The sequence below is a fragment of the Pelodiscus sinensis genome, chromosome 1 (assembly GCF_049634645.1).
Source record: "Pelodiscus sinensis isolate JC-2024 chromosome 1, ASM4963464v1, whole genome shotgun sequence".
In the NCBI taxonomy this organism is placed as follows: domain Eukaryota; kingdom Metazoa; phylum Chordata; order Testudines; family Trionychidae; genus Pelodiscus; species Pelodiscus sinensis.
Window position 1 is genome coordinate 144188123 of NC_134711.1, and position 26677 is coordinate 144214799.

General features: G+C 45.8%; 1 protein-coding gene across 1 annotated transcript in view; it reads left to right on the top strand.

Annotated features, from left to right (window-relative positions):
- Window positions 1-541: 541 nt before the first annotated feature.
- ARHGAP31 (Rho GTPase activating protein 31) overlaps window positions 542-26677 on the top strand; it is an 81737-nt gene continuing 55601 nt past the window's right edge. Inside the window, exon 1 of the mRNA XM_075905776.1 lies at window positions 542-1091. Coding sequence (XP_075761891.1) covers window positions 992-1091 — 100 coding nt within the window. The 5' untranslated portion in view covers window positions 542-991. The remainder of the gene's footprint in view (window positions 1092-26677) is intronic.

A 26677-nucleotide genomic window follows, 5' to 3' on the forward strand; every position in this document is an offset into this window, starting at 1 on the left:
CCCACACCCCTACTAGTTCCAGCACCTACGCTCAACTTCTCCTGGCGACAGAGGCTGTGTCTATGTACCACGCAGCCCCGCTGGGGAGACCTGTTTCTTGCTTTTAACTCCCTTCGCTGGGAAGCCCCAAGGCAGCCGGTCCCGCCATGGGACTCCACTTAGGAGCCCACCAGCATCTGTTTCTGCCTTCTGGGAGGGGACTGGCTTTGGGTGGCTGCGGGATCCCTTCCCCCTGCTCCTTCCCCTTTGCGTTGGCGTCTCCGGGGCAGCAAAGCAGCCCGTGCGGCCGGGGAGAAGCGTGCCAGCGGGCAGAGGGCTGGGGCGTGCGGAATGAGTGGCCGGAGCCGGGCACGGATGGAAGCCATTTCTGCTCTCTCCTCCCCCGGGCCTCTCCTGGTGGTGGCCGCTCTCAGGCCCGGCCCGTTATCTGTCAGGACCCCCCCCCCTCCCCCTCAGCCTCTAGAGCCTCTCTCCCCGCCCCGCACCCCCCTCCCCGGCGCTGCCAAGCCCCTCTCCGCCCCCTCCCCGCCTCACTTCCTTCCCCGTCCAGCCTTTCCTGGGCTGGAGCGGCCCCGCAGCGGCGGCGCGGGGGGGAAGGAGGCAGCCGGAGCCAGGACAGGAAGCGGGCTCCTGACTCCGCCGAGGCTGGCAGGAGACGCGGGCTCGGCCTCTGCCCGGGGCGCGGTCGCTCTGCCCGGCTAGCGGGGCGCGGAGGGACCCGGCGGGTTTGAGTCGCACCGGGACCCCCCCCCCCCCCTGCACCCCGCGCGGCTGCCAGCTCCGCCGCGGGCACCGCTCCAGCAGCGAGCGCCCGGCTGATGCGCGCCCTGCCGGGGCCGGGCTATGCGCGCCGCGCCCGCCTGCCTGCTGCCGGGCAGCCCCTGAGCGGCCGCCGGCTGCGCGCCCCCATGTCCCGGCCCGGGAGCGGGGCCCGGGCGGCGGAGTGAGGGGGGCAGCGCGGGGCCGCGGCGGGCTCTGGCGGGGCTAACTCATGAAGAACAAGGGCGCCAAGCAGAAGCTGAAGAGGAAGGGAGCCGCCGGCGCCTTCGGCTGCGACCTGACGGAGCACCTGGAGAGCTCGGGCCAGGATGGTAATCGCCGCTTCAGGGGGCGCGGTGGGGTGGCACGTGGGATCCCGGGCAAGGGCGGCGGCTGCCGTACTCACTGGGGCAGGGTGGGGCGAGGCTGGGTGTGGCGCGGGGAGAAGGGCCGCGGGGCTGCGTCTCACTCCGAAGTGCCACTCAAGTCCATGGAGGGGGGTGAGGGGGGCGTCCTCTGCGCCAGACCCGAGCTCCGCCACTCTAGGCTTGGCGCTGTACAGCCCCGGGGCTTGCCCCTCCGCTCTGAACGCATGACAGTGGCTTGGGATCCGGTGCCTGGCTGCCTGAGCCCCGCACCCCTTTCCTTACAAATTCAACAGGCTGTAGAGGGCACGCCGCCCCCACAGGACGGGGGCCCTGTAAAGAGAAACCGGGAATGCCTCATCTGCCCCTCCCTATGTCCAATACGGTTCCCATCTCCTTCTTCTGAGGCTGTGCTGGGTAAGGGCAGAGGGGATGGGGGAGGGACGAGAGTAAGACTTTTGGGGGGCAGAGGGGACAGCTGAGATATTTCCATGTCCTCCTCTCTACTCTCTCTACCCTCCTCCCTACTCTCCTGCTTTCAGAGCATAATAGGATGGGTCAGACTGGGGGTGGCTGCAGTAAGGTCAGAGGGCGTTGGTTTTGAAATGACTAGTTTGGGATGAGGAAAAGAGCCAGTTTCTTGAAAGAGGGAGGGAATGAGGAGAGAAGCAGCTGAGACCTCAAAAGACAGAGCCTTTGCTTGCATAGTAGAGGAGGGAAAGAATAAATACATGTCCTACCCAGCTCCCCCATCTAAGTTAACATAATGTTCCAGTTACTGAGTTACTTTACCCAGATTTGGTCTACTCTAAGTGACAGAGCTCTTGCAGCAACATCCATGGAGGGTGGGGTGGGCAATTAGCTGTGTGATGATGAGTATGATTAATGATGCGCAGTAGGGAACAAGCCTGCCTTGGCAAAAAGATAGACTGGAGTATGTAGTAAGTCTTTTCCATCACACAGGAAAGAGAGAGAGAGAGAGAGTGTGTGTGTGTGTGTGTGTTACACATGTTCATCTCTCTAGTTACTGCAAAAGACAGTGTACAGTGCAAATCAACAGTAATATTAAGTACTTACAATATCTTCCATGTATATAGTTCCTTTATTTGCAATGATCCAAACACCAAACAAATGTCACGCATTTTAAACATAACACTTTGCCAACATAACACAGTGGTACATGAATTCCCTTTGCCGTTAATTCCACTCATTACCACAGCAGCCACCTCTGGTGAGGAGCTGTTTATAGCAGTTCATAGCAACACTGCACAACTGTTTAGGACAGGAAAGAACAAACATATCCAGTGGAAATTGCTGAGGCAATTTAGAGGAAAAGAACAGCATTTCCATTTGAAATTAGGTCAGGAAAGCAGGACTAAAAAGTAAGCATTTATAATATAGGGTTGTTTTTTTTTAGAACAGAGAGTGGTTAGGACTTTGTCTTTTGTGTCATTTGTAGGATGGTTCACAATTCAACCTTACATGGTCTGTATTAAGAAGCAATGTGGGATAATATGATATTCCTTTCTCTTATATAATGCTGTGTTATTTGCTGAATAGCATGTCACAATGCCCAGTGCTGTATGATCTAGAAATGAAAGACGCAATTGTTATATATTCATTTAGAAGGATATGAGTTAGATCATAGGGTAGAAGTTAAATTAGAGGGTTAAGGGAGGATGGAAGAGAAGTGGGAGCATTCATTCATTATAGGATCAATGCTCATGAAATAAAATCTGTCAGAGTGACTGTGAAGGCAGCGAGGGGCCAAATGTCACTGATGGGTTTATAAGCCTGCCGTTCTCCCATAATTGAAATTATGAGATGAAATTTGAAGGGCTGCTATAGTATGGAAGATAATTGTCAGTAAGACAGTTTAGCTATCCAAAAATGACCTGGCCGCAGGAACCAGCCAGTCTCTTTGCAGGCAGGAGCTTTGTGGGGGTAGCAGAAGATAACTTTCTGTCCTGTGCAGACAGGTTCCTAGAGGGTGTGAATAAGCTTTTTGGAGGAATGATATTGGCTATATTTGGTATCTATTCAGAAGCAATATGGGGCTGAAGTTCTGCTTCAGAGCAGCTGGTAGTCATGACACAGGAAGAGAGCACTTTGGTATCCAGAAAAGATTTTCTCCTGTGGAACTTTGGGAAAGCAGATTTTTAAATGCACTCAGAAGGATTAATTGGAACACCAAGAAAGGGTGTAAAAGGGACTGGGGCCAATTCAAACTGGTTCGCCTTCACACACAGAGTGGCTTTATCCCAACTTGCAAAGCTGCCTTGTGCAGAGATTCCACAAGCTCTCATAAACCAGTGAGTGTTAGACTAGCTCTGTGCTTGGGGGAGAGATCTCTAAGGAACATCTGGATGCTACTTGATGTAGATCTGGCAGTTCTTTATGGTTTTCTTCACTCAGGGTCAGTACATTGTCATTAACTCAGCGTGTTGTTCCGGGGTGTTGTACTCATGAGTTTAAGGCCAAACAGGACCATTGTGATCATGTGGTCTGATCTCCTGCACGTTGCAGGCCATGGAATCTTAATCACCCCATAATAGACCCATATCCTTTGGCTGAATTACTGAAGTCTTCAAATCATGGGGTGCTTCTTTTCACAGGAGATATAAAATGGAGCTCCTGAACGCTTGTAGTCAATTCATTTAAGAGCCAGTGGTGCTTTTTGTAGGGGCTTCAGTCCTGATGTCCTTGCCAAATTCCAGCAGAGAGAATTATATTCTGGTGAAGAATTTTCTCCTGTAGTTTTTTGTATCCTTAACTGTTAAATAGCTACAACATTCCACTCTAGAAATGACTGTATTTTACTAGTGGACAAAAAGATGCTTCTGTATTCTTTACCTACTGTACCTAAGACTTAATTAACAAATGTTTGTAAACTGCTTTATGATCTTAGGATGAAAGTTGGTGTAGAAGTACAAAGTGTTGTTATTAAATAGGGGCAGAGTCAAAACACATTAACATGTACAATGGATGAACCAGCGCATTGATAGTGGGATACAAAGCATTTCTCTCCTAGGATGAATCTTCTAGTTCAGCCTGGGTCAGCAGAGGCTGAAAATTGTTGCTTGTTATTGATGGCTGGTTAGTGACTTGTGTGAAATTTATTTGCTGGGTCTCAGTCTGGTTCCTGTCTTCACCACAGCTGATCCTCATAGATTTCCTAGAGTGTGGGGAGTTTGAACTTCCCTTTTACCCTTAGAGGGATTCCCTCTAGAGCAAAAATGAAGCATGTGGATTGACTGGAGGGTGGCAGAAGGGATTCTCTCTTTTGTGGGAGTGTAACACAGTGAGACTCACTGCCATGGTGCCTCCTACTGGCCACTTGGGAAGTAGCTCATTTCAGCCCTGGAGCACCCCCTTTCAGGCAGCATCTTACCTACTGTTACCTTTTTTCTTCTCCACCACTTGGCATAAGGATCCACGCCCCTCCCAGACCATGGGACCCTCCCCTCTGAGAATTGCCCTCCCACAGTGCCCTCACATTTTGGGGTCCTCCTCCTTAAGGAAACCCAACCCCCTACACCCACCTTGCTCACTAACCCTTCCGCCAGTCTTCATCTAGCCTCTACCTTGGGGCAAACTGCAGTCTGAAATGGCCACTGATCATTGGCAAGGGTGTGGACCTGCTGCTTTCTGCTGCCCTAGCTGTCTCCTTGCAGCCCTAGTAGCCTCATGCCTTATCTCAGGCTCTGCATCCTGGGAGCTTGCCTGGCCAGAGCTTCCCCAGCCCTCCCTTAAGTCAGGGAGCCTCTAGCTTCCCTAGCAGCTTCGTCTCTCCTGCTCCACAGCTAGAGCGAGAACTAGTTTATGCTTCTTCCCCTCCTCTAGCCCTTATTTATATTGCCCTCAGCTGGGCCCTAATTGGCTAATGTCTGCCACAGCTGCTTGCTCCACAGCCACAGCCTTCTCCCAGAGCTGTTTTAACCTAAAGGGCCAGTGTGGGGCAGATGCCCTGTCACAGGGGCTACGTCTACATTGGCAAGATTTTGCGCAAATACTTTTAACACAAGAATTTTTGCATTAAGGTATTTGCGCAAGAGAGCGTCTACACTGGCATGTTCTTTTGCGCAAGAGATGTGCTTTTGCGCAAAAGCATCCGTACCAGTGTAGATGTTCTCTTGCACAAGAAAGCTCCGATGGCCATTTTAGCCATTGGGCTTTCTTGCGCAAGAAATTAATGTTGCCTGTCTACACTGGCCTCTTGCGCAAGAACAGTTGCGCAAGAGGGCTTATTCCTGAGCGGGAGCATCATAGTTCTTGCGCAAGAAGCACTGATTTCATACATTAGAACGTCAGTGTTCTTGCTCAAGAACTTCCTGCCAGTGTAGACAGGCAACATGTTTTTGTGCAAAAGCGAGTGCTTTTGCACAAAATCATGCCAATGTAGACACAGCCAGGGAATAAACCAGTACTGCCAATCCCAGGCACTCAATAATCATGAGTCAGGCTCCCCAAAATCATGAGATTTGTTTAAAATGTCAAACTTTTTTTTCTTTGCCTTTTGGTTTTGAGCCTTTGCTCACATTGTCCCTCTTTTCTCAGCAACTGGGAGAACCAGAACACTCTCTCAACCCCCTACCCCCAAAAACCCCACCAGAAGAACTTTAGATAATCCTGAAAAACTTAAAAAACAATGAATAGTCTAGTAACACCTTAAAGGCTAACAAAACATGTAGGCTGTGTCTAGACTGCATCCCTTTTCCGTAAAAGGGATGCAAATTAGACCTATCGCAATTGCAAATGAAGCGGGGATTTAAATCCCCCCTGCTTCATTAGCATAAAAATGGCTGCCGCTTTTTTCCGGCTCGGAGCTTTGCCGGAAAAAAGCGCCAGTCTAGACGCGGATCTTTCGGAAAATAAAGCCTTTTCTGAAGGGATAAGGGATCTTTCAGAAAAGGCTTTATTTTCTAAAAGTTCTGCGTCTAGACTGGCGCTTTTTTCCGGCAAAGCTCCGAGCCGGAAAAAAGTGGCAGCCTTTTTTATGCTAATGAAGCAGGGGGGATTTAATTCCCTGTTTCATTTGCAATTGCGATAGGTCTAATTTGCATCCCTTTTACGGAAAAGGGATGCAGTCTAGACACAGCCGTAGAGGGTATCATGAGTATTTAGATAACCCTCTTGTTCCTAGACTGGAGGAGCAGCTTTGTGTCCCTGCATGTCCCATTTGCAGCAGAGTTAATTCTACTACTGCTGTACCCTTCTGTGGTCTGTGGCACATCTGTTTCCTGCATGATGCTGTCTGATTGGGATGCATTGACCTCAGATTTTTCCCTTACTGCTCCCCACTCACTCCCTGCAGAATCACTGATAGCACCCAGAGGTTTTAAAATGCCTTTGTTTGACTCTAGTTATTGGTTTTGTTCTATGGCTGAAAAAGTGTGTCTGATTCATTAATAGCCTTTGAAACAAATGACTCCTTTGTGCTCAGGAGCTGAGGCTCCTTTTTTCCATGAGCAGAGGGGCTCTGATGTGGCTGTGAAGTGGGGCCTACTAGCAGTACCCTCAGGAGAGGAAAAAGGGTTAGTGTTCTGTGACTGCTGCCAACGTAACATTCTGCTTACCCTCCTGCAAGCCCTTTGGAATAGTATTCTGGTGAGAACTGAACTGCAGGCAGACAACTGTGGAGTTTAATGGTGGATGTACTGGGTCTGGGTCAGGGTGGAGAGGGCCTGCGCCAGTCAGAGCAGGGTTGGAGGAGGGCAGTCCCTGTGCCCTAGGACACTATGACATGATGCTCTTTATATCTCAGCCACAAAGCTCCTCCACTTCACTGTGGCACAGCCCCCAAGTGGGACATGCTCACATTGTTACTCTCTTAGCTTTCTCTTAGGCCTGAGGGAGGGGGGTATTTAGTGGGTTCATCCAGCCATCTATACATACCAAGGCCAAATCCAGAAAGCCATACTCACATTGGCTAAGGCACAAATTTCCACAGAGTTCCCTGGGAATTTTGTCTGAGTGAGGACTTCTGGATTTGCTTGTTAATTAATAGAAAAACTTGGTAGTAAGTCTGAGGTCTAGGGTTGCCTGCTGTCTGGTATTGGCCTGGACAGTCAGGTATTTGCGGCCTCTGTCTGGAAACCCCTCCCCCCCCCCGAAAATACTGGACATGTAAAATCATGATTTTGGATCACAATGTTTTTTAAATAAAAAGGAGTTCAAAATAGTGTTCATGAAAGAGGTTAATGATTGGTAAAAAGAAGTAACAGGTTTGGTTCCCTCCCCCTTTTTTTCTCAACAACTTTGGTCCCCTGCCCCCCTTTTTTGTGTGAAAGTATCTGGCAACCCTACTAGGGTTCCAAGATTGTTTGCATTCAAACCTCACTGCTAATGTCTCATCAGGTAGACACAACCAGTCTTATGCCTCAGCCATGATGGTAAGATTCAACAACAGGGGCAGCTTGTCTAGAAACTAGAACATGTTAGTGCCTACCTGACCCCAGCAGATCAAAAGACAGTGCTCCTGTACTCCAGTGGAGCCCAGTGAATTTTGCATATGAGAAGAGAAACCAGGCACAATGCTCCGACTCTCGCTGGGCTGGATTAAGAAAGACATAGGCATTTTTATGTGCCTAGTGCCCAGCTGCCAGAGTCAGGTGACTATATCAGAGTCACAGATTCCATTTTATATCAAGTAAATCGCTAGCCATCATAGTTACATAGAAAAGCCTGCAAATGTGATCCAAGCGAGAGCACTGTGGCAATATCTTCCACTCTGAACCTGCAGACAGTCTCAAACACCCAGTAGCAGACCCATATGCAGCAATTTCTGTCGGGGGGGGGGGGGGGAAGGGGTGTATGTGTGTGCTTTTCTGTAAATATGGACCACAATATTTTTTAAATAAAAAGGAGTTCCAAATACTGTGCATGAGAGAGGTTAATGAAAAATTTGAGTGGAAACAGTGATTAGTAAAATGGTTTTGTTATAACATACTAAAAAGTTATATAGTAATAAAGGTTTTATATAAATTACCTTCTAGGATCTTGCTGTAATATCGTATGTGAAAAACAATATTCCAAAATATTCTAGTCTTCGTCTTCAGAGTTTTTCAGTTAAGACTATATACAGGCTAGTAGTAGTGAAATAGATTTTAGGTAACAGCAACCTTTTCTTGACAGTAAGTTCACAGCAGTGTCTAAGACATGTTCATAGTTAGTTTCCATCTTTAAGGAGAGTTTGAAGCTCCGGTCTTCTAGGTAATTTCCAGGCAAAGATATCCACCACTTCATCCAAGTCCACTTTGGCTGCATAGTGAGTGTGTGTGTGTATGGAATTATAATAATTTCAGAAGAATGGGGGAGGGAAGCTCAGGCAGTGCAATGCTCTAGCCTTCCCCTGGCCACTCATCCTTACTTGGGGGGAGCTGGGGGGGGGGGCAGTACATTTGCACCCTTTGCACCGCCTCCTGCGTATGAGCCTGAGAAGGGATTCAGAGAGCACACACAGCTATGGTTTTGTCTTAATGACCTTAAAACAACACTTGAGGACAGGACTCCTCATTCTATGGTGTGGGAAAGTTTGGCTGGAGCGAGAAGCAGAAAAAGACCTTAAATGTGTATGTATTGATGTCCTTACAGATAAAGCTCAAGATGTGATATGATTTGGTGTCTGCTGCAGGACCACTAAATCACACTAGAAAACAGGATGAATACTTACTTATTTATAATGTGTTGGGAGAAAAAACCCTGCATGATCATGAGGGACTTCAGTTTGAGTGATATCTGCTGGAGGCTACATGTTGCCGGGTCTGTGAAACACCCTTGGAATTTTTAAACTTTATAGATAACAATTTCCAAATTCAAAAAGTGTTACAACCTACATGGGAGAATATTATAGTAGATCTTGTCCTAACAGATAGAGGAGCTGATCACACAACTAAGACTTAATGGCCTTGATCGCATTATTAATGTGCAAGCAGAATAAAGTCCAGACCAATACTATATATACTTGGTGCTTTAATAGGGCCAGTTTCACAAAGCTTAAAAAAACAACACCACATCACATCAGTGGGGAGGAAGAATTTAAACAGAAAAGTATGAATGATAATTGAGAATCATTTAAGGGGACTTTACTAGATGCTCAAAAAGGCACAGTCCTATAATTGAGGAAGAAGGCTGTGCTGGTTAAAAAAACTGAATTGATTTAGAGGGGAAATGAAGGATATATAAAATATTTAAAAAATTATGTATCACAGATGGAAGAAAGAAAAAGTTACTAGTAATAAATATTCATCAGAAGTTAAGAACTGTACACAACTGATAAGGGCAGCAAAGGGATACAAGGAGAAATCTATGACCAACAGAGTTAATGACAATCAGAAGGAGTTTTGAAAAATAATAGGAACAAAAAGAATTCTTATAATATTTCTTCATTAGTTGATCGAAATGGTAGAATTATCACAGTACCACTTCCTACTTCCTCACCCTGCCAACACCCATTCTTCATATCCATCACTCTGCCCTTTCTAATACTCACTTCCTCAGTATGGATCTCCTTTCCAGTCTCCCAGTACACATCACCTGCTCTCCCAGTACCCTTTATTCCTATTCCTATTATTCATTCCTCATTGCTTTCCTCAGTCTCTGTTATACAATCCTAAAAATCTCTCCACAATGCCTATCATTAATTTACCAATATAAATCCCTCTCCGATAACAGTGTCTCCAGTACCCATCCTGCAGTATCCACCATACTTCCCTTCTCAGTCTCCATCATCTCCCATACCTTCTCTGCCAAAACTAATAAAACCCTTCTAACTTTCCTCCCTCAGCACCTATCTCTTCACACTCACCACTCCTAGGGTACGTCTACACTGCAGGGTTACTTTGGGTTACTACCTGTGTAGATGCGCCAGATTTCAAAATATTTTCAAAATAAGATATACAATTTGAATAGAGCAAATTGCATATCTTATTTCGCGTTTAGGGTGCTGTGTAGACACACCCTATAGAAGAAGCATTAGGATGACTGCATTAAGTGAGCATTGAAACAGGACTCATGTAGTGTTGGGGCTCTAATAAAAATACTGCCATTTTGGACCATAGCTCTTCCAAAGCATTGCAATAGCACTGCTGTGAATTTTAATGTTTCAAAGAATCATAGTAGGATACGTCAGGGTTTTTTTAAGGAGGCAAAGTAATAGCAATTAAATACTAAATACAACGTACAAAAGAATGAAAACACAGAGCCTTATCCAGTTACTGACTCCTGATGCTGGCACAGTTATCTTGTCACCAGATCAGCCATCATGACCATGTGCTACGGAAACTGAGTTTTGTGCGATTTATTTTACAGTCACACTATTGCCCTTGGTCTGATGAGCAGGGAGACCTACCTTGCAGGTAGCATGTGATTTTCTCTAAGGAGATGGCTCCAGTTGGAGCCAAGTTTGAAATCTGCTGTGCAGATGTGAAGCTGGTTTCTGGCCTTGCAGTCTCATGCTTAAGCATGCATACACATAAGCTTCCCAAGCATATGTTTATACATGTGTGTGTGCTGTGTTATCATGCATGGATATGTGTGTTTGCATGCATGCATTTGTGTATCCATACACCTGTGTATGTGTGGTATGAGTTCATGCATTGACTTATGTGTGCAAATGTATATGTATACTCCTGTGAGTGTTTCAGTACACGGGGGAGTGGGGTGGCGTGGTGGGGGAGGGGGGGGTCTGTGGGTGTGGGTATATACAGTAAACACACAGGTCTGTCTGTGCAAGCTAGTTTGTGTTTTGATATTCATAAAGATGTGTTTGTATGCATTTATCTTTTTTGTCTTTTTAAACATGTTTGTCTGCAAATGAGTATGTGCTTGCCTTAATGCATGCACTCACAGACCTATAATAGTGTGCAAGAATGTATGCACAAGTCCTCACTTTTATGAAAAGTGCCGAATAGTCATTAATGCCCATGCAGAAAATATAAGCAGGCACTTCTTAGAGTCTCATTGGAAAGACCCAATGCACATCTGCTGCAGAAGGATGAAAGACTTAGATTCACCCTGCTGTGATTTGAATGTGTAGTGTCAAGGATTTCAACCCTGAAGTTTTGACTTTTAAACTCTTTAGCTGGATACCAGCTGGAGAACATATTCAAATGCATGTCTTCAATATATTAAAGCAAAGAAATTCACTATATTATGTAGAACTTGTCGCAGGCTGTTAACTTGTGGTGTATATAGGTGTATGTGTGGTATCTCCTGAGAGCTGTATATCCATGGTCTTGTTGTGGGCAGAGATTACAGGCTGTGAGAAACCGGGTCAGTTGCAAGGCGCTTTGATTTGACTGTTCGAGGAATGAATTAGTAAATTAAACCCCTCCCTGTGAGTGTGAGTCCACCAAGGGCAAATCGGGGAACATTTTTTGAAAGACAATCACTGTACAGGGAATCAAAGGCTAAATGTATGAACTACAGGACGTGCTCATGTATGGAGGAAGAAGAGGGATGGGATTAATCATTAGAGCATGTGGGTCTGCATTGGTGAAGGGGGTGCTTCAGTGGAACCCTACATCGATGTGTGCAGCTGCACACACTATTCATTCTGAATTTGTAATAACCCCAAGATTGCTTTCTCTACACCTCCTTTAATTAGCAATGCATCCTATTGTGGGTCCCAGACATTAGCTTTTGAAGCAGCCCAGTGGAAGCAACAAGAAGGCAATTCTGAACTTTAGAGTTGGAAACAATGGAAGCAAGAAGCCATTAATTTGCTGTAGTTATTTTGCTTTCTTCCTTGTTTTGGATGTTGTTTACATTACTCCCTCAGTCGTTTGTTGGTTTCTGGGAGTTGGGTTTTCAGATCGCTGTAGCTTGGTGGAAAAGCAGTTGAATGTGTTGCAAGCACAGCTCTCCCTGCTTTATATCTACATTTCCCTGACTAACTCCTGAGTGAATCATATGTTCTGGGTCCAGGCTGCATCCTGTTTTACATTTACCTCATCAACCACTGCATGAGACACACATGTTGTTTGCATGCCTCGCTCTGCCTTGATTCTGCATTTCTCTTGCAAACAGCATGAATCACATGTTCTGGCTGCATAATCTGGCTGCATATATTTTACAGAAGACACATTCAGAATCAGAAAGCATTTTCTCTTTATTGGTAACTGCACATTTTATCTAGACTTGATTGCAAACTGCAGGGGGCTGTAGTATATAGGATTTCACAGCTCTAAAAGGTACAGGGAGATACAGGTTGTACCTCCCTTAACCGGGACTCTCTGGTCCAGCAACATTCGTGGTCCGGCAGGGACCACGGATGTTCCTGGACCACAGAGCCCAGGAAAAGGGAGGTCTGATGGTGGGGCAGGAGTGTGTTAGGGGGCACCGGCAACCCAGTGTGTGTGGGGGGGAGATGGGGGGGAAACTGGTGACAGAGTAGGGAATTCTGGTCCCAGCAGCGGCCAGGGAGCTCTGTTCCTTGCCATGGAGCTCTGGCCCTGACTTTCCTCCCCAGCCTGGCTGTGCATCTCCAGCCCCGGTTGTGGAGCTGTGGAGCTCTGGCCATGGCGCTGCGCCCCAGCTGCAGCGGGGTCGGCAACATCTAGAGAGCTGGGAATGGAGGGAATGGGGCAGCAGCGGGGGCAGGTTGGAGCCCTAACCTTGGGCCGGCACAGGCTAGGAGGGGAGGAACATTCCCTGGTCCAGCAAACCCCCTCATTTGGGACCAGTCAGGTCCAGAGGGTGCTGGACCAGCAAGACCCAACCTGTATCATTCTCACTGGGTGAGACGCTAGCATTATGTGAAGGCAACAGCTGAAGTAAAAATACTTCAGAGTTCTTACCCAGATTTGAGTTTTCCCAGGAGTATGTAGTTTTGGTTCAGGCCCAGCTTTATACTAGAGCTGTCATGATTCAGACACAATACCAGAAAGGTTAATCCGTAACTAGAGCTTAGTATATATTCTGCAGGTCTATAGCCACCATATTTGCTGCAGAGTAATGGATAACTTTTGGCTAATGAGTGGGCTTCATCGGTGGTCCTCCATTCCACTGGACCACAAGATTGTCATAACTAAGATTGGCTCCAGAATACAGTACTTTTGCTAACTGTGCTTATGTAACCACCACCAGGCAGATTTGAACCTGGGATCTCTGAAGTGGGGTATAGGAGCTTCTACCCTCTGAACTAAAAACCAGCTGGCTCCTAGGCCCTGCTGTAGCGGTCTCGTGGTCTTAACTGTTGCTGTGGTCTAGGTGCCACTTGCATTGCTCAGTAACCACACTAGGGCTATGTCTACACTGGGCCACTTATTCCGGAAAATCAGCCGCTTTTCCGGAATAAGCTGCGAGCAGTCTACACTGGCCCTTGAATTTCCGGAAAAGCAACGATGCTCTACTGTACAAAATCAGCCGCTATTCCGGAAAAACTATTCTGCTCCCGCTCGGGCATAAGTCCTTATTCCGGAACACTGTTCCGGAAAAGGGCCAGTGTAAACAGCCCAGTAGTCTTTTCCGGAAAAAAGCCCCGATCGCGAAAATGGCGATCGGGGCTCTTTTCCGGAAAAGCGCGTCTACATTGGCAACGGACGCTTTTCCGGAAAAGCAGCTTGCCAATGTAGACGCTCCTTTTCCGGAAAAACTTAAAACGGAATAGTATTCCATTGTAAGCAGTTCCAGAAATTCATGCCAGTGTAGACGTAGCCATGGGCTGTGTCTACACTGGGCCACTTTATTCCGGAAAATCAGCCGCTTTTCCGGAATAAGCTGCGAGCTGTCTACACTGGCCCTTGAATTTCCGGAAAAGCAACGACGCTCTACAAAATCAGCCGATATTCCGGAAAAACTATTCTGCTCCCGCTCGGGCATAAGTCCTTATTCCGGAACACTGTTCCAGAAAAGGGCCAGTGTAGACAGCCCAGTAGTCTTTTCCGGAAAAAAGCCCCGATTGCGAAAATGGCGATCGGGGCTCTTTTCCGGAAAAGCGCGTCTACATTGGCCACAGATGCTTTTCCGGAAAAAGGGCTTTTCCGGAAAAGCAGCCTGCCAATGTAAACGCTCCTTTTCCGGAAAAACTGAAAACGAATTGGATTCCGTTTTAAGCAGTTCCGGAAATTCATGCCAGTGTGTAGACAGCCCAGGTGTGCGGGTTAGACTTACGTACCTAGAATTTGCGGGGTAAGCCAATTTAAATTTGATTGGATTCAAAGAAAGTGCTTGGCTCTCAGTCAATGTTTTATGTAATCAGCACACACCTCACTTCAAATAGCCTTGTTTTAGGTGCGTGCCACTTCAGTAACACCTGTAGCAAAAAAATTATGTGGAAAGAAACCAGCAAAATCTGGCAGCCCTGCTCATGGGCAGTAGTAAAGACAATGTCTCGTGGATTGCAGGTTGCCCATCACTGGTATGCGTGGTGCCACAGATTTCTGCTTTGGTATTTCAGTTCTCATTAAAAAATATTTTTGTCCTCTTAATCTTAGGCTCGTAAAACTGGAAGAGACCTCGAGAGGTTGTCTAGTCTAGTGCCCTGCACTCATGGCAGAATTAAGTGATATCTAGACCATCCTTGATAGATGTCTATCCAAACTGCTCTTAAATATCTCCAGTGATAGAGATTCCACAACCTCCCTAGGCAATTTATGTAGGTGTTTAACCACCGTGAGTGAGAGGAAGTGTTTTCCTAGTGTCCAATCTAAACCTCCCTTGCTGAAATTTAAGCTCATTGCTTCTTACTCTATCCTCTGAAGTTAAGGAGAACAAATATTCTCCTGCCTCCTTGTAACAACCTTTTATTTACATGAAAATTGTTTTCATGTCCCCCGTCAGGCTTCTTTTCTCAGACTAATTATGAATTAACCCTTGAAATTGTGAACTGAGGGTCACTGATGCCGGGGTGTCTATCTGAGTCAGCAGCCATCTTGAAACAAAACCTTTAACAGTGTGCTTGATTCATCTTATTTGGGGGTGTTGACTCTGAAACCTAAAGATGATAACATACATATAAACATTGCTAATTGGTTGAATGCTGATCACTGGGGAGACACATCCAGCTGGCATGTTTATCCTACAATTCTAGACAGATTCCCAGGCCTTCCTAGTGGCAAAAGCGCCAGTCCTGCTGCCAAAACCTTCAGCCTCTTCCTTGACAACTTCACATTATCAACACAGAAATCTAGGTCAGCTAACTACTGATATGGACAGAGGACACTGTAGCATAAATTCAAAGTAGTGCAAAATAACACAAAGGTTACTGTACTGATTGCAGAAGAGAGTTGAGTACCCATGTCTCGATAATAGTAATTGTGATTGTGTGTGTGTAAAGCATATTTGGAGAAAATACCCTTGCTTTTAGTAAGAGTCCAATCTCTTTTTCTCTCCTTACCACTAACAGCTAATGTTGTGTGCCTCAGCATCATAGCACAATCTCCAAACAGTGCCCAAATTCAGGCACATGTATAGGCAGGGAAGAGACACTGACAGAAGCAGCTCAGTGTATTAGTATTACTAAGTGTACATGGGGTTCATTTACAACAGGAATTGTCTCATAAGTTTACTCAAGACTTTGAGTCTGTAACTATACAAAAAAGCAGAGGAATTTGGTCTTTGGTTAATGACAGCTTTAGAGTCCTATGTGTGCTGGCTTATAGAAGGGATGTAATAGTATAGTTGATAAACCGATTAACTGATAAACAAAAGCTTATCGGTTAATGCTTTAAATTGTATGCATTCCCTCCTCTCTTTGCCAGTACATTTTTTAGCAGGCTGGCCAGCAGCCCAGCTCCGTCCTGGCTTGCACTGGGTCCTGGACCTCCCCCAACTGTGGCTATGCATTTAAAGTGTATTAGGAGCCAGGCGGGCAGGCAGCCCGACTCAGTTCCGGCTTGTGCTGGGTCCGGGAGCTCAGACCCCTTCCCAGAATAGTCGACTAACCGATAACAATTCATGTGGTTAATCGACTATAAAGTTAAATGATATTTAACATCCCTAGCTCATAGTGAGTCCTGCAGTCCCACTGCTGCCAAGCACGAACAACAGACAGATGGGTGCTTCATTAACATACAGACATGTGACCTATTACAAAATCCGTGCAGAATCTTTATCTTAAATAAAAACATACTATTACATTCTAAGTAGCAATGTCTGGTGCCTCCCCCTGATGATTCTTGGTCTGCACCACGCCCTGCCGTAAAGTGATTCCATATGCACCAGCACCTGATATGAGGCTCATGCCTGGACTCTTTCACTGAGGCTTTGTTATATGCCCCTCTCTGGAGTGGGGGAACAGGCAGCAGGAGGATGGGGCATGCATGTCCTGCTGCCAGATTCTCAGCTGCCCGCTGCTGCTCTTGGAATTCTGCTTGAGCAGCTGAGCAGGGTTGCAGCCATTCTTCTTTTGCTCCTGTTACTTCCATGTTTAGAGCTTGACTGACTTCTCAGACACTGCTATCCCATGTGCTTCCAAGCCTAGAAGCAGCACAAAGGCTTATCATTTGGACCAGCAGGCTATGTTTGTTTCTACTAAACAGAAGAACTAAACAAAGAGAAAAGTTAAAACAACCCTAAATCTTAGGCCCTATTTTACATTCTCCCAATTATAGTTGTGTTGAGACATGGCTTGTGATACCTCTCACTGGTATTGTGTCCCGTGTCCCTGAAACTGGATAAAAAACCTGGATAGTCCCAAATGGACAGAGGACAGTCATATTGTAACTGGGTCCCTTGACATGTTTCTAAATTTAATAAAGGCAGGCTTTGAGACAAAAACGTCACTCAAACTCTCAGGGCATGTCTAGACTAAGTTTTGATTTCGAAAGAGGATTCCACGGGAATTTGTATATCTTCTTCCAATCGCATTTTCAAAAGAGGATCTTTAGAAAGTGAAAGTAGTCTGGACACATTTTTTTTGGGAAAAAAAAAAACTTTTTCGAAAAACTGCATAAATCTCCGTTTTTTTTAGGAGGAGCGGTTTTTTTGAAAAAGTTTTTTCTGAAAAAAACGCGTTCAGACTACTTTCACTTTGAAAAGATCCTCTTTCGAAAATGCGATCGGAAGAAGATATGCAAATTCCCACAGAATTTGCATATCCTCTTTCGAAAAATCTTTGTAGTTTAGACATAGCCTCAGATACAATCCTTTTTAAAAAATACCACAGCGATTACTTCAAACAATGCAGTATCTGTCTGTACTGTATATTGCTTGGAATTTATATGGTAGTACTTTTTTTTTAATAAGGTCATATTCAAATCCTAAGCTGAAATTCAGATCAGAATTGAGTAAATAGTCTTGTCTTTATACCATAGTAATAGAAATGTAGCCGTGTTAGTCTGGTGTAGCTGAAGCAAAATGCAGGACTATGTAGCACTTTAAAGACTAACAAGATGGTTTATTAGATGATGAGCTTTCGTGGGCCAGACCCACTTCCTCAGATCAAATAGTGGAAGAAAATAGTCACAGCCATATATACCAAAGGATACAATTAAAAAAAATGAACACATATGAAAAGGACAAATCACATTTCAGAACAGAAGGGGGATGCGGGGGGGGGGGGGGGAAAGGAAGGTAAGTGTCTGTGAGTTAATGATATTAGAGATATCAGCTCTAATATCATTAACTCACAGACACTTACCTTCTTCCCCCCCCCCCCCCCCCCCCACATCCCCCTTCTGTTCTGAAATGTGATTTGTCCTTTTCATATGTGTTCATTTTTTTTAATTGTATCCTTTGGTATATATGGCTGTGACTATTTTCTTCCACTATTTGATCTGAGGAAGTGGGTCTGGCCCACGAAAGCTCATCATCTAATAAACCATCTTGTTAGTCTTTAAAGTGCTACATAGACTTGTCTTTATACCATAATTAGAAGATATACCCGGTATTGCTCTGGTCCTTAACTCAATTTTTGTATTTTAGAAAATAAAAGGAAAATGTACATGCTTCATTTAAATCATTGCTCTGGGGTGGGGCTGAAGGTGAGGGTTCAGTATGTGGGGCTAGGATAGGTCCAGGTTGTCTGCCCCTTGTGTTCATCAGCCAAAGTGAGAAATGCAGCAAACTGTACTCTTTCCCCTCTCTCCCTGCCGAAGGGGAACAGCCAGTAATATTCCCGTATGAATCTGGGGGAAGAGGAGGAGCTTCCCCCCCAAAGGGGCCTGAGGGGTAGTAGACTCGGGGCTGGGGCAGTCCTGGATGTGGAAGGTGGCCCCAGTCAGCCCCTTTCACCTGCCTGATGATTCTATCTCCTTTCTGTATGGTTTTATGAGAAGCAATCCCATTCCAGGCGCATCCTGTTTTTCCTGGCACAACCAAGCCCTTACGTTGCTTTAAGTTATGATAAGAGGAAACTGAATACTAGGGATGTAAAATCCCATGTAAAATGTTAACTGGTTAAACGTTGCATTTAACCAGTTAATTGGGATGCTACAGGCGGGCCAGGCTGGAGTGACCCGCCATCTGTAGTGCAGCAGGTCTAGGGTTGCCAAGTGTCCGGTTTTAAACCAGAGAGTCCGGAATTTGAGCTTTCTGTCTGGGAAATAAATTGTGAAAATACCAGACACATAAATGTCCGGTATTTTCTAATTAAGTAAGTTTTGTTATTATGAGTATCACTACATAGTTGTGGACTATCTGGCTGGTAGATGCACTCGCACTGCATGTGCGTGTCTACCAGCCAGGCAGTATGCAACTGAGCAGTGGGGGGGGGGGGGGGCGGCACTGGGTCGGGCGGGATGGAATCCCTGAGGCCAGACTCACTCATGATTTGCCTGGATCATGCGCAGGACGGGCAGCACCCTGGGATCTTCATGGGCCCGGGCCAGCCCTGCTCCCCGCCGGCTGATTCTCTCCCCCCAACCCCCTCCCAGCCAGCCCCCTCCCCGCTGGCTGGTTCTCCCCCGGCCAGCCCCACTCCCCGCAGCCCCGTCTCGGCCAGCCCTGCGTCCTGCCGACTGATTCTCTCCCCCCTGATCTCCCCCGGCCAGCCCCACTACCCCTGACCCTCTCCCGGCCAGCCCTGCTTCCCACCGGCCGGTTCTCCCCCTCCACCCCCAATCTCCCCCGGCCATCCCTGCTCAGCTCCGAGTGCCTCCCAGCCAGCCCTGCTCCCCTCCCGGCCGGTCCCCCCTCAATCCTCCCCCCCCATCTGAGATCAAGTGTGTCCTGTATTTTATTTGAAGCCATCTGGTAACCCTAAGCAGGTCCCAGCCGGGCTGGATGTGATGCTTACTGTGTACTCGATTAACTGATTAACCCTTTGCATCCCTACTGTCTACTAGGAATGTAAAATCCCATTTAGTCAGTTCACTGGTTAACAGTTCTAAACACGGCACTGCAGGAGGGCCACTCTAGCCCAGCTAGGATGAAGTGACCCACCCAGCCTGGAGTGTCCTCTCTCTCTCCGCTGCTGCAGGCAGGCTCCATTGGGCTGGAGCAGCCTCCATGGCGGGTGGAGAACTGCTCTAGTGCCCGCTGGCTAATTGTACCTGGTTAGTTAGAATAATCCGGTAAGTTTACCAGTTAACTATTCACATCCCTATTGTATGCCAGAACTCTTAGGCTGCGTCTAGACTGGCAAGTTTTTCCGCAAAAGCACCTGCTTTTGCGGAAAAACTTGCCAGCTGTCTACATTGGCCGCTTGAATTTCCGCAAGAACACTGACGATCTCATGTAAGATTGTCAGTGTTCTTGCGGAAATGCTATGCTGCTCCCGTTCAGGCAAAAGCCCTCTTGTGCAAATGCTTTTGTGCAAGAGGGCCAATGTAGACGACACGGTATTGTTTTGCTCAAAAAAGCCCCGATTGCGAAAATGGCGATCGGGGCTTTCTTGCGCAAAACTGCGTCTAGATTGGCACGGACGCTTTTCCGCAAAAAGTGCTTTTGCGGAAAAGCGTCCGTGCCAATCTAGACGCTCTTTTCCGCAAATGCTTTTAACGGAAAACTTTTCCGTTAAAAGCATTTGCGGAAAATCATGCCAGTCTAGACGTAGCCTTAGTGTTTAGAGTTCTTGAACAAACAAACAAACACGCAAACAGACGGACAAACTGTGTCAAATATATAGTATATGGGCTAAATCAAAACCGCTGATTTGAGCACCCCTAAAGCCTACTCTGTGGATGTTTGGACATCTGGATCTGAATTTTGAAGTTTGAGTCTATCTGTATTCAGAACAATAATATTTCCCATGTGCTGTCTCTGGCAGTGTGTGCTGTTAAATATCTTCTTGTTGGCTTGCACGGAGAGAGGCTGGCAGAGCAAGTGTGTAAAACAAGATGCGGAGACTCACAGAGTCTCATGTGAGGCTTGTGTTAGATTCCTTTTTGAATGTCTTCATCATTGGGGTTGCTTATATTAATGATGGTTAAACCTCAGAAGCTTCAGAGGTTTAATCAGGGAGGATGATCCTTCGTTCTGGATGGTGATCCAAACCTCTTGGGTCTGCATTGTATTTGAATGAAATGAACAAGCAATCAGCAGGATCAAATTGGTTTATTTGGACAAGCCAAAACCCAAACAACAGCTTTGCACCATATTACTCTTTTTTCCTGCGGTCACTTTTCCAGCCTATTTTCCTCTAGAGTACTCTCAACTGGGTACTTACCATCTTACTCCTGTGTTCAGTTTTAGCTATACCTTTCTTCCTTCCTGTTCCGGCTAGAGAGCAAATTAAAACAGGCTCTTTTATGAGATTTCTTGTATCTTCTGTTTCTGACCAGCCCAAAAATATAGAGCAACACCCTCCTATAATTTAGTACTTTACCTTTCAATCCCAGCTAGAATCCAGAAATACAACAGGGCAGAGGAATGAAAGAAAGAAAACATAAACCAAATGATTTGGAATCCCAGGAAAAGTTTAGGGTTTGGTTTGTTGCAAAGGTTTGGGATTGTGGAAAAGGGACAAAGGGTTCTTATTTTATCTTCACTGGTTCACTCACCCATGTGTCTAGTTGCTTCTGTTTCCATTTCAATAACTTTATTGACACAACAGGGTTACACACATGTTGCCAAAGTCAATATGTTAAGTGTCTGTGCCTAGGGCAGGCTTAACTGTAGTAACGGGAAAGCTGTGTTTGAAATATGATGTCTGTTATTGTTCCTTTCTGACTTGGTGATGGCAGCCTGCCAGGTATTGTGACTTTGAGCTTTGCAGTGCATAGGCAAGAGAGGTCTGAGTGGGGATGAAGTTTAGCTGAGCGGGCTCCTAGTGATGTGGATGTGGGGTCATGGTTCAGACTTGCAGGGATAGAAGTGAGCAGGAAAGCTCTGATCCAGGAAACTTAGTAGAATTGTTGGGCTAACACTTCATACTGGAACAGCGAGGAAAGGTTTCCAGTGGAGACCCAATTCCTGGGGTTGTTAATTAACTGGCTTCAAAGGGAGAGAAGGAAGCATCTAATCAGCCCAGAAAAGGGTGAGGCATTCCAATTAGCCCTCAATTGTATCCTTGTTAAATACTCATCTGTCATTCTGCCTTAACAATGAAGATAATTAACTGGGTGTAGAAGTTTAAAAATGGCAGACATAATTTAAACGTAGAGCCTTAAACTGTGCTTGCAACACTTTCATATACAGGACCTGGGATTGGAGTCTTTCAAGGAAATCTGTTGCAGGAAGTTGTTGATTCAGTAGTAGAGTGATGACAGCCTTGCTTCTCAGTCAACATAGTGAATACACCAGCATGGTGTGAGAAGATGCTGCCCTTTTTAAATAAAGGGCCACCTGACTGCCTAAGCTCCATACAAAATGTTGGGTGTCCCTCCCAGAATAGACAAGTTTGTGGTAATTATCTGGTAAAGTCAGATTATCATTTGCATATGTACTTTCTGCATCCCTCAATTCCCTTTCTACAAACAATTTCAGTTACCTGTAGCTGTTGTGTTGCTGCTTTACCCTGTTAAATAGCTACCACATCCCAGCCTAGAAGTGAGTGGGGTGGGTCCTATTGAGGTAGTTTGTAAACCATTTTGGGATTGAAGGCATTCTCAAGCCCAAAATGTTTAAAAGACCAGTGTGGTCCTGAAACCTTGCTCCAGAGATCCCAGTACTTTGAAGCTCGTGGCCAGCTCTGCAAATGATAGTGATTCCCTGCCTCTGATTTTCATGTGTCTTTTATTATAGAGATTAAATCTCTGTAAAGTGGTGGAATAATCTAGCAGAAGAAAATATAGTGGCAGTTAGTAAGGTCTCTTCCGTAAAGGAAGAAAATGAAGTGAGCATCGATGGAGCAGTTTTCTCTTTTGCCTCTGTTTGAGATTCAGTGCGGAATGATAAGGTAATGCTTACCAGTTCCAGTTAATTGGTGAGGGTTGGAGCAGCTCCCTGTCCACCATGGAAACATTACATTAAACAGGTTAACCAATTAAACGGGATTTTACATCCCTAGCATCCAGCCTCCCCAAAGGCATCCTATCCCCATGTCCTTTCTGGGTTTTAACCCTTCTACTAAACACCTGCACCAGAGATGGGGAAAATTAAAGTTAACCCCTTGTTCTCAGGAGTTCTATCCTCATCCAGAGCTTCATTTTAGTACATAAAAGGGGATGTCATTTACTCACAACCCAGGGGTGACAAACAGTGCCCTGCATGGTGCTTTAAGAAAGTAACTTTTGCTGCTTTGTACCTCAGTTTCCCCATCTGTTAAATGAGTCTGTTGATAATACAGACCTTTTTTCCCCTGTAGAAAGGGGCTTATGGAGTTTGTGAAGCTTAATTTGTACCTGTTCATTAAGCACATTGAAACCCATGGGGGAGGATGCTGGAGAAGGCAAGTGTTTATTTATATCATACAGCAAACCCCAGAAATTAAGTGGTAAGTGCAGCAGCACGTACTGCTGGAGGATTCTAGGCTGCTTTGGGCCTTACTTGGTGTCATGATCATGAGGGTTAGCCATCAGCCGGGGGACTAAGAAGTTAACTATACCTAACTCAGGTAGAGTTAGCCAATGGGAATGTAGGTAGGAATTTCAGACTAGGACAAAGGAATTTTGGGGTTTCTCTCCTTTGTCTCTGGGCAGTTCCTCTCCAGCTACTGAAGGAGACAGACATGTCTCTCTCTCCAAGACACCATTCTTCACTTTCTGTAAGTAGGGTAAAGTTTAGATAAATCCGTTAGGTTTTATGGTTTGGGAAATGGGATCTGATGTCTGTGCACATTTAAAAAATGTTTTGGCTTTCCTTTGTAATTAAGTTCTAGGCCCATGGTGGAGTTTCTCCATGAGTATATTATTTTGTTACTTTTCCATCTAGTCTTGGTGCTTGCAACAGGAATATTAATAAAAGTTCTTTCTCTTTTATTTTTATTAACCTGGTATTGGTTAATTTTTGTGTGCTGTTTGTACTTTAGGGGTGAAATTTCCCGAGTGATCTCTCCCCTGATTTTTGTACCAATACTTGGGTGGTGGCAGTGGAGATTTTATCCCCAAAATCTAGGTGGTTAAGATTTGGGGGGAAGTTTTACACCAAAGCCTGGTAGATATGGTTTTGGGGTACTTTTGCTGGCCCCCACTCCTACATTTATCGCGCCAGAGTGGGGAAGGAGCCATGACACTTGGGAGCTCAGAACCATTGCTTTCACGTGGGAACAAGGCTGCAGAAGAATCCCTCATCCAAACCCTAGGAAGAAGGCTCTGTGTTATGTGTTGGGTTCACATATTAAACATTTAAGAATGGGGCTCCTTCTCTTCCCTTTCTTTCCCCCTGTTGTCATTAAGCATCCTGGTTACACATAAACCTTCCATTTATTATCTGGGAAGGGAAAGGGTCAGGGCTATCTTTGATTGACTGACTCCCTCCTTCATCTGACAGTTAGCATGTTAATTAACTCATCGGTACAAGACAAGCTTGCAGCCCTATAAAGCCCTACAGAGCTGTGATTCAGTAACCGAACAATGTCCAATTATCCCAGCTCTGGGAGTGAGAGGCAGGCTGCTGGCACGTGGATGTCAGAGCCCCAGCCAGATGGCTCCTTGAACTCACTTGGCTAGGGCCAGTAACATCGCTCCGGGAATTTGAGACGTGTCAGCAGTTTCAGCCGAGCACTTTTCTGAGCTACCAGAAACATAGTTGTCTGAAATATTAGGAATGACTTTGCTCCCACCACCAACCCATTGAGGAATGCACAGAATGGAAGAAGCAGCTGATGACTTGAATGCTCAGAGGCATAAAAAATCATATGTGAAACAAGTCTTCGGAGTCTCAAGTTTTTTTTTCTGTGTGTAGTTTAAAATCTTGGTGCAGACACAGTACAATAATAACACTTTAGCTTCCTGTAGGACCTTTTCATCAGAAAATGCTTCTTTGTTGGATCAATCTGTTGGTCAGAAGAAGTATAGTCCTATGAATAGGACATAGCACTAGGGTTCAGGATTCTACTCCAGAGTTGCTGTTGACTTACTGTGTGACTTTGAGCAAGTCACTTCTGTGCTCTGTGCTTCAGTCTCCCAGTTTAAAAATGGGCGTAATGATACTGACCCATCTTTGCAAAGATCTATGGGTGAAAATGCTCTGTACGTGCTCATTATTATTGTTACACAGTTTGAAGGATCTTGGATCCCTTGAATTACTTCACCCATAACTTGACTTTGACGTAAAGTCATGGACATTTAAAAGTTGTCTTCTGAGAGTGCATCAGCTTCCTTAACTCTGGAAGCATGCTGTATGGTGCAATGATCTGAAACTGGTCAGATTTCATAGTATTTTATAGAAAAAGGGATAATCGATTTGCCATGCAGCAGATCATCAAAATATAAGGAAGTTTGACTGAGTGTGGGCTAAACACCCTTTTCCTGCAGCAGTCCTCCGTATATCACAACTTGTGATTTCTCCTACATAATTAACATCTGAGAGACAATGGCACAACAATCTCTACTTGCAGAACAAGGCATTTGGGAATCTATTTAGATAAAAGACACATAAGTAAAGGAAACAGGGCCCAGAAAAACAAGGCTTTGGCTGGAATGTTGAGAACCTCAGTGTTCTAGGCTACTTGGAAATTTTCTTTTGTTCTTTGTGCTCTCTTCTTTCTTCTCCTCCCTCCTTTCTTGTTCCTTGGAGTGTTCCTCTTCATTCTCAGCAGCTATTCAATTTTTTTCCCTCCTAACCACTGGGCAGATAGGATCTTAATCAGGGAGAAATGTAGTAGCATCACTGGAGATGGTGTAACAATGGGGCTTTAATCAGGATGCTTGCAGCAGACACTATTAGCCAGGGAGATTTCAGAATTCAGAACACAGAACAGTTGCTTCTTTCACAGACTGCTGTGGAATGAGCACAGATCTGCTGCACCCGAGGCGTTTTCATGAAACAGCAGTCTCTCTGAAATAGAACTCTGCTGGGAACACATTGCCTGTAGTGACCTCAGGTACTAGCATGCCCATGTGAGAGCTTCTTTATTTGAGGCTTGTGCTGGGTTGCCCTCCTCATGCTGGCTGTGAATAGCCCTGTCCTGGAAAGTGTTTAGGAAAGTAGGCAACCCATTTCTTAAAGAAAAACTGCAGTGGGTAATAAAATAGTTTCCAATCCCCTGATCCAATGCAGCCGACTCACTACTGATTATCTCCTTTTATTTATCTCCTATAGTAAAAACTTTGTTTGTCTGTGTGTGTGTGTGTGTGTCCATTTGTTCAAGAACTCCTCCTAAACGGTAAGAGCTAGGACCACCACATTTGATATGCAGCTTCCCCTTATCATAACTTAAAGGAAGGTTGGGGTTTGGTTGTACCAGGAAAACTGGAGGTGCTTGGAATGGGATTGTTTCTCATAAAATGGAAAGGGGAGATCTGGTAGGAGGGACAGTTATACTGTAGAATGACCACAGGTGGCATCAAGGAGCAGAGATGGGGACCAGGACAGCTATAACCTTATTGGGCCAGCATTGGTCAGAGGTGGATAAAGGGACAGCTATTTATTATATATTTCAGAGTGTTTGTTTGTTTGTGTGTCTGTCTGTCGGTCCCCTGGTTGGGGGACATGCACCCCTCCCCTTGCTGTGCCACTGCAGCTTCTGTGGCCATGGAGAGGCACTTCTCATCTGGCTTTACAGTGTTGCGGTGAGAGAGGACTGGAGTTGCCCTCTCTCCCCAAGGCATCCTGCATACCAAACCCCTCATCCCCAGGCCCACCCCAGAATAATGATTTATAAATGACAAAACACAAAACTGCATTAAGCAACGCCAGGTAAATCTTCTACTTTTATATACAGTAAACCCTCGCCACATGTGGTGGATGTGTTCCTGGCTCCACCACAAATGGCAAAATCTGTTAATACTGGGGGTGGTGGCTCCCAAGCTCACTGCAGTGGCCGGGAACCATAGGGAACTCACTGCAGGGGCCGGGAGCCACAGGGAACTCACTGCAGTGAATTCCCCATGGCTCCTGGCCCCTGCAGTAAGTGTGGGAAGGGAGGGCTCTGACCACTGTTGCCATCTGGCAACAGGGCCCCTGACGCTGCATCTCCCTCCAGGTCAGAAAATGGGGTGTAATGGGGGGACGGGGACGGGAGAGACAATTCCACAAATTGCCAAGTTCTCCTGTATAAAAGCCATCTAACAATGACGTAACAAATCAGGAAGTAGTCGTGTGGTCAGCCTGATCACATGAATCATGCT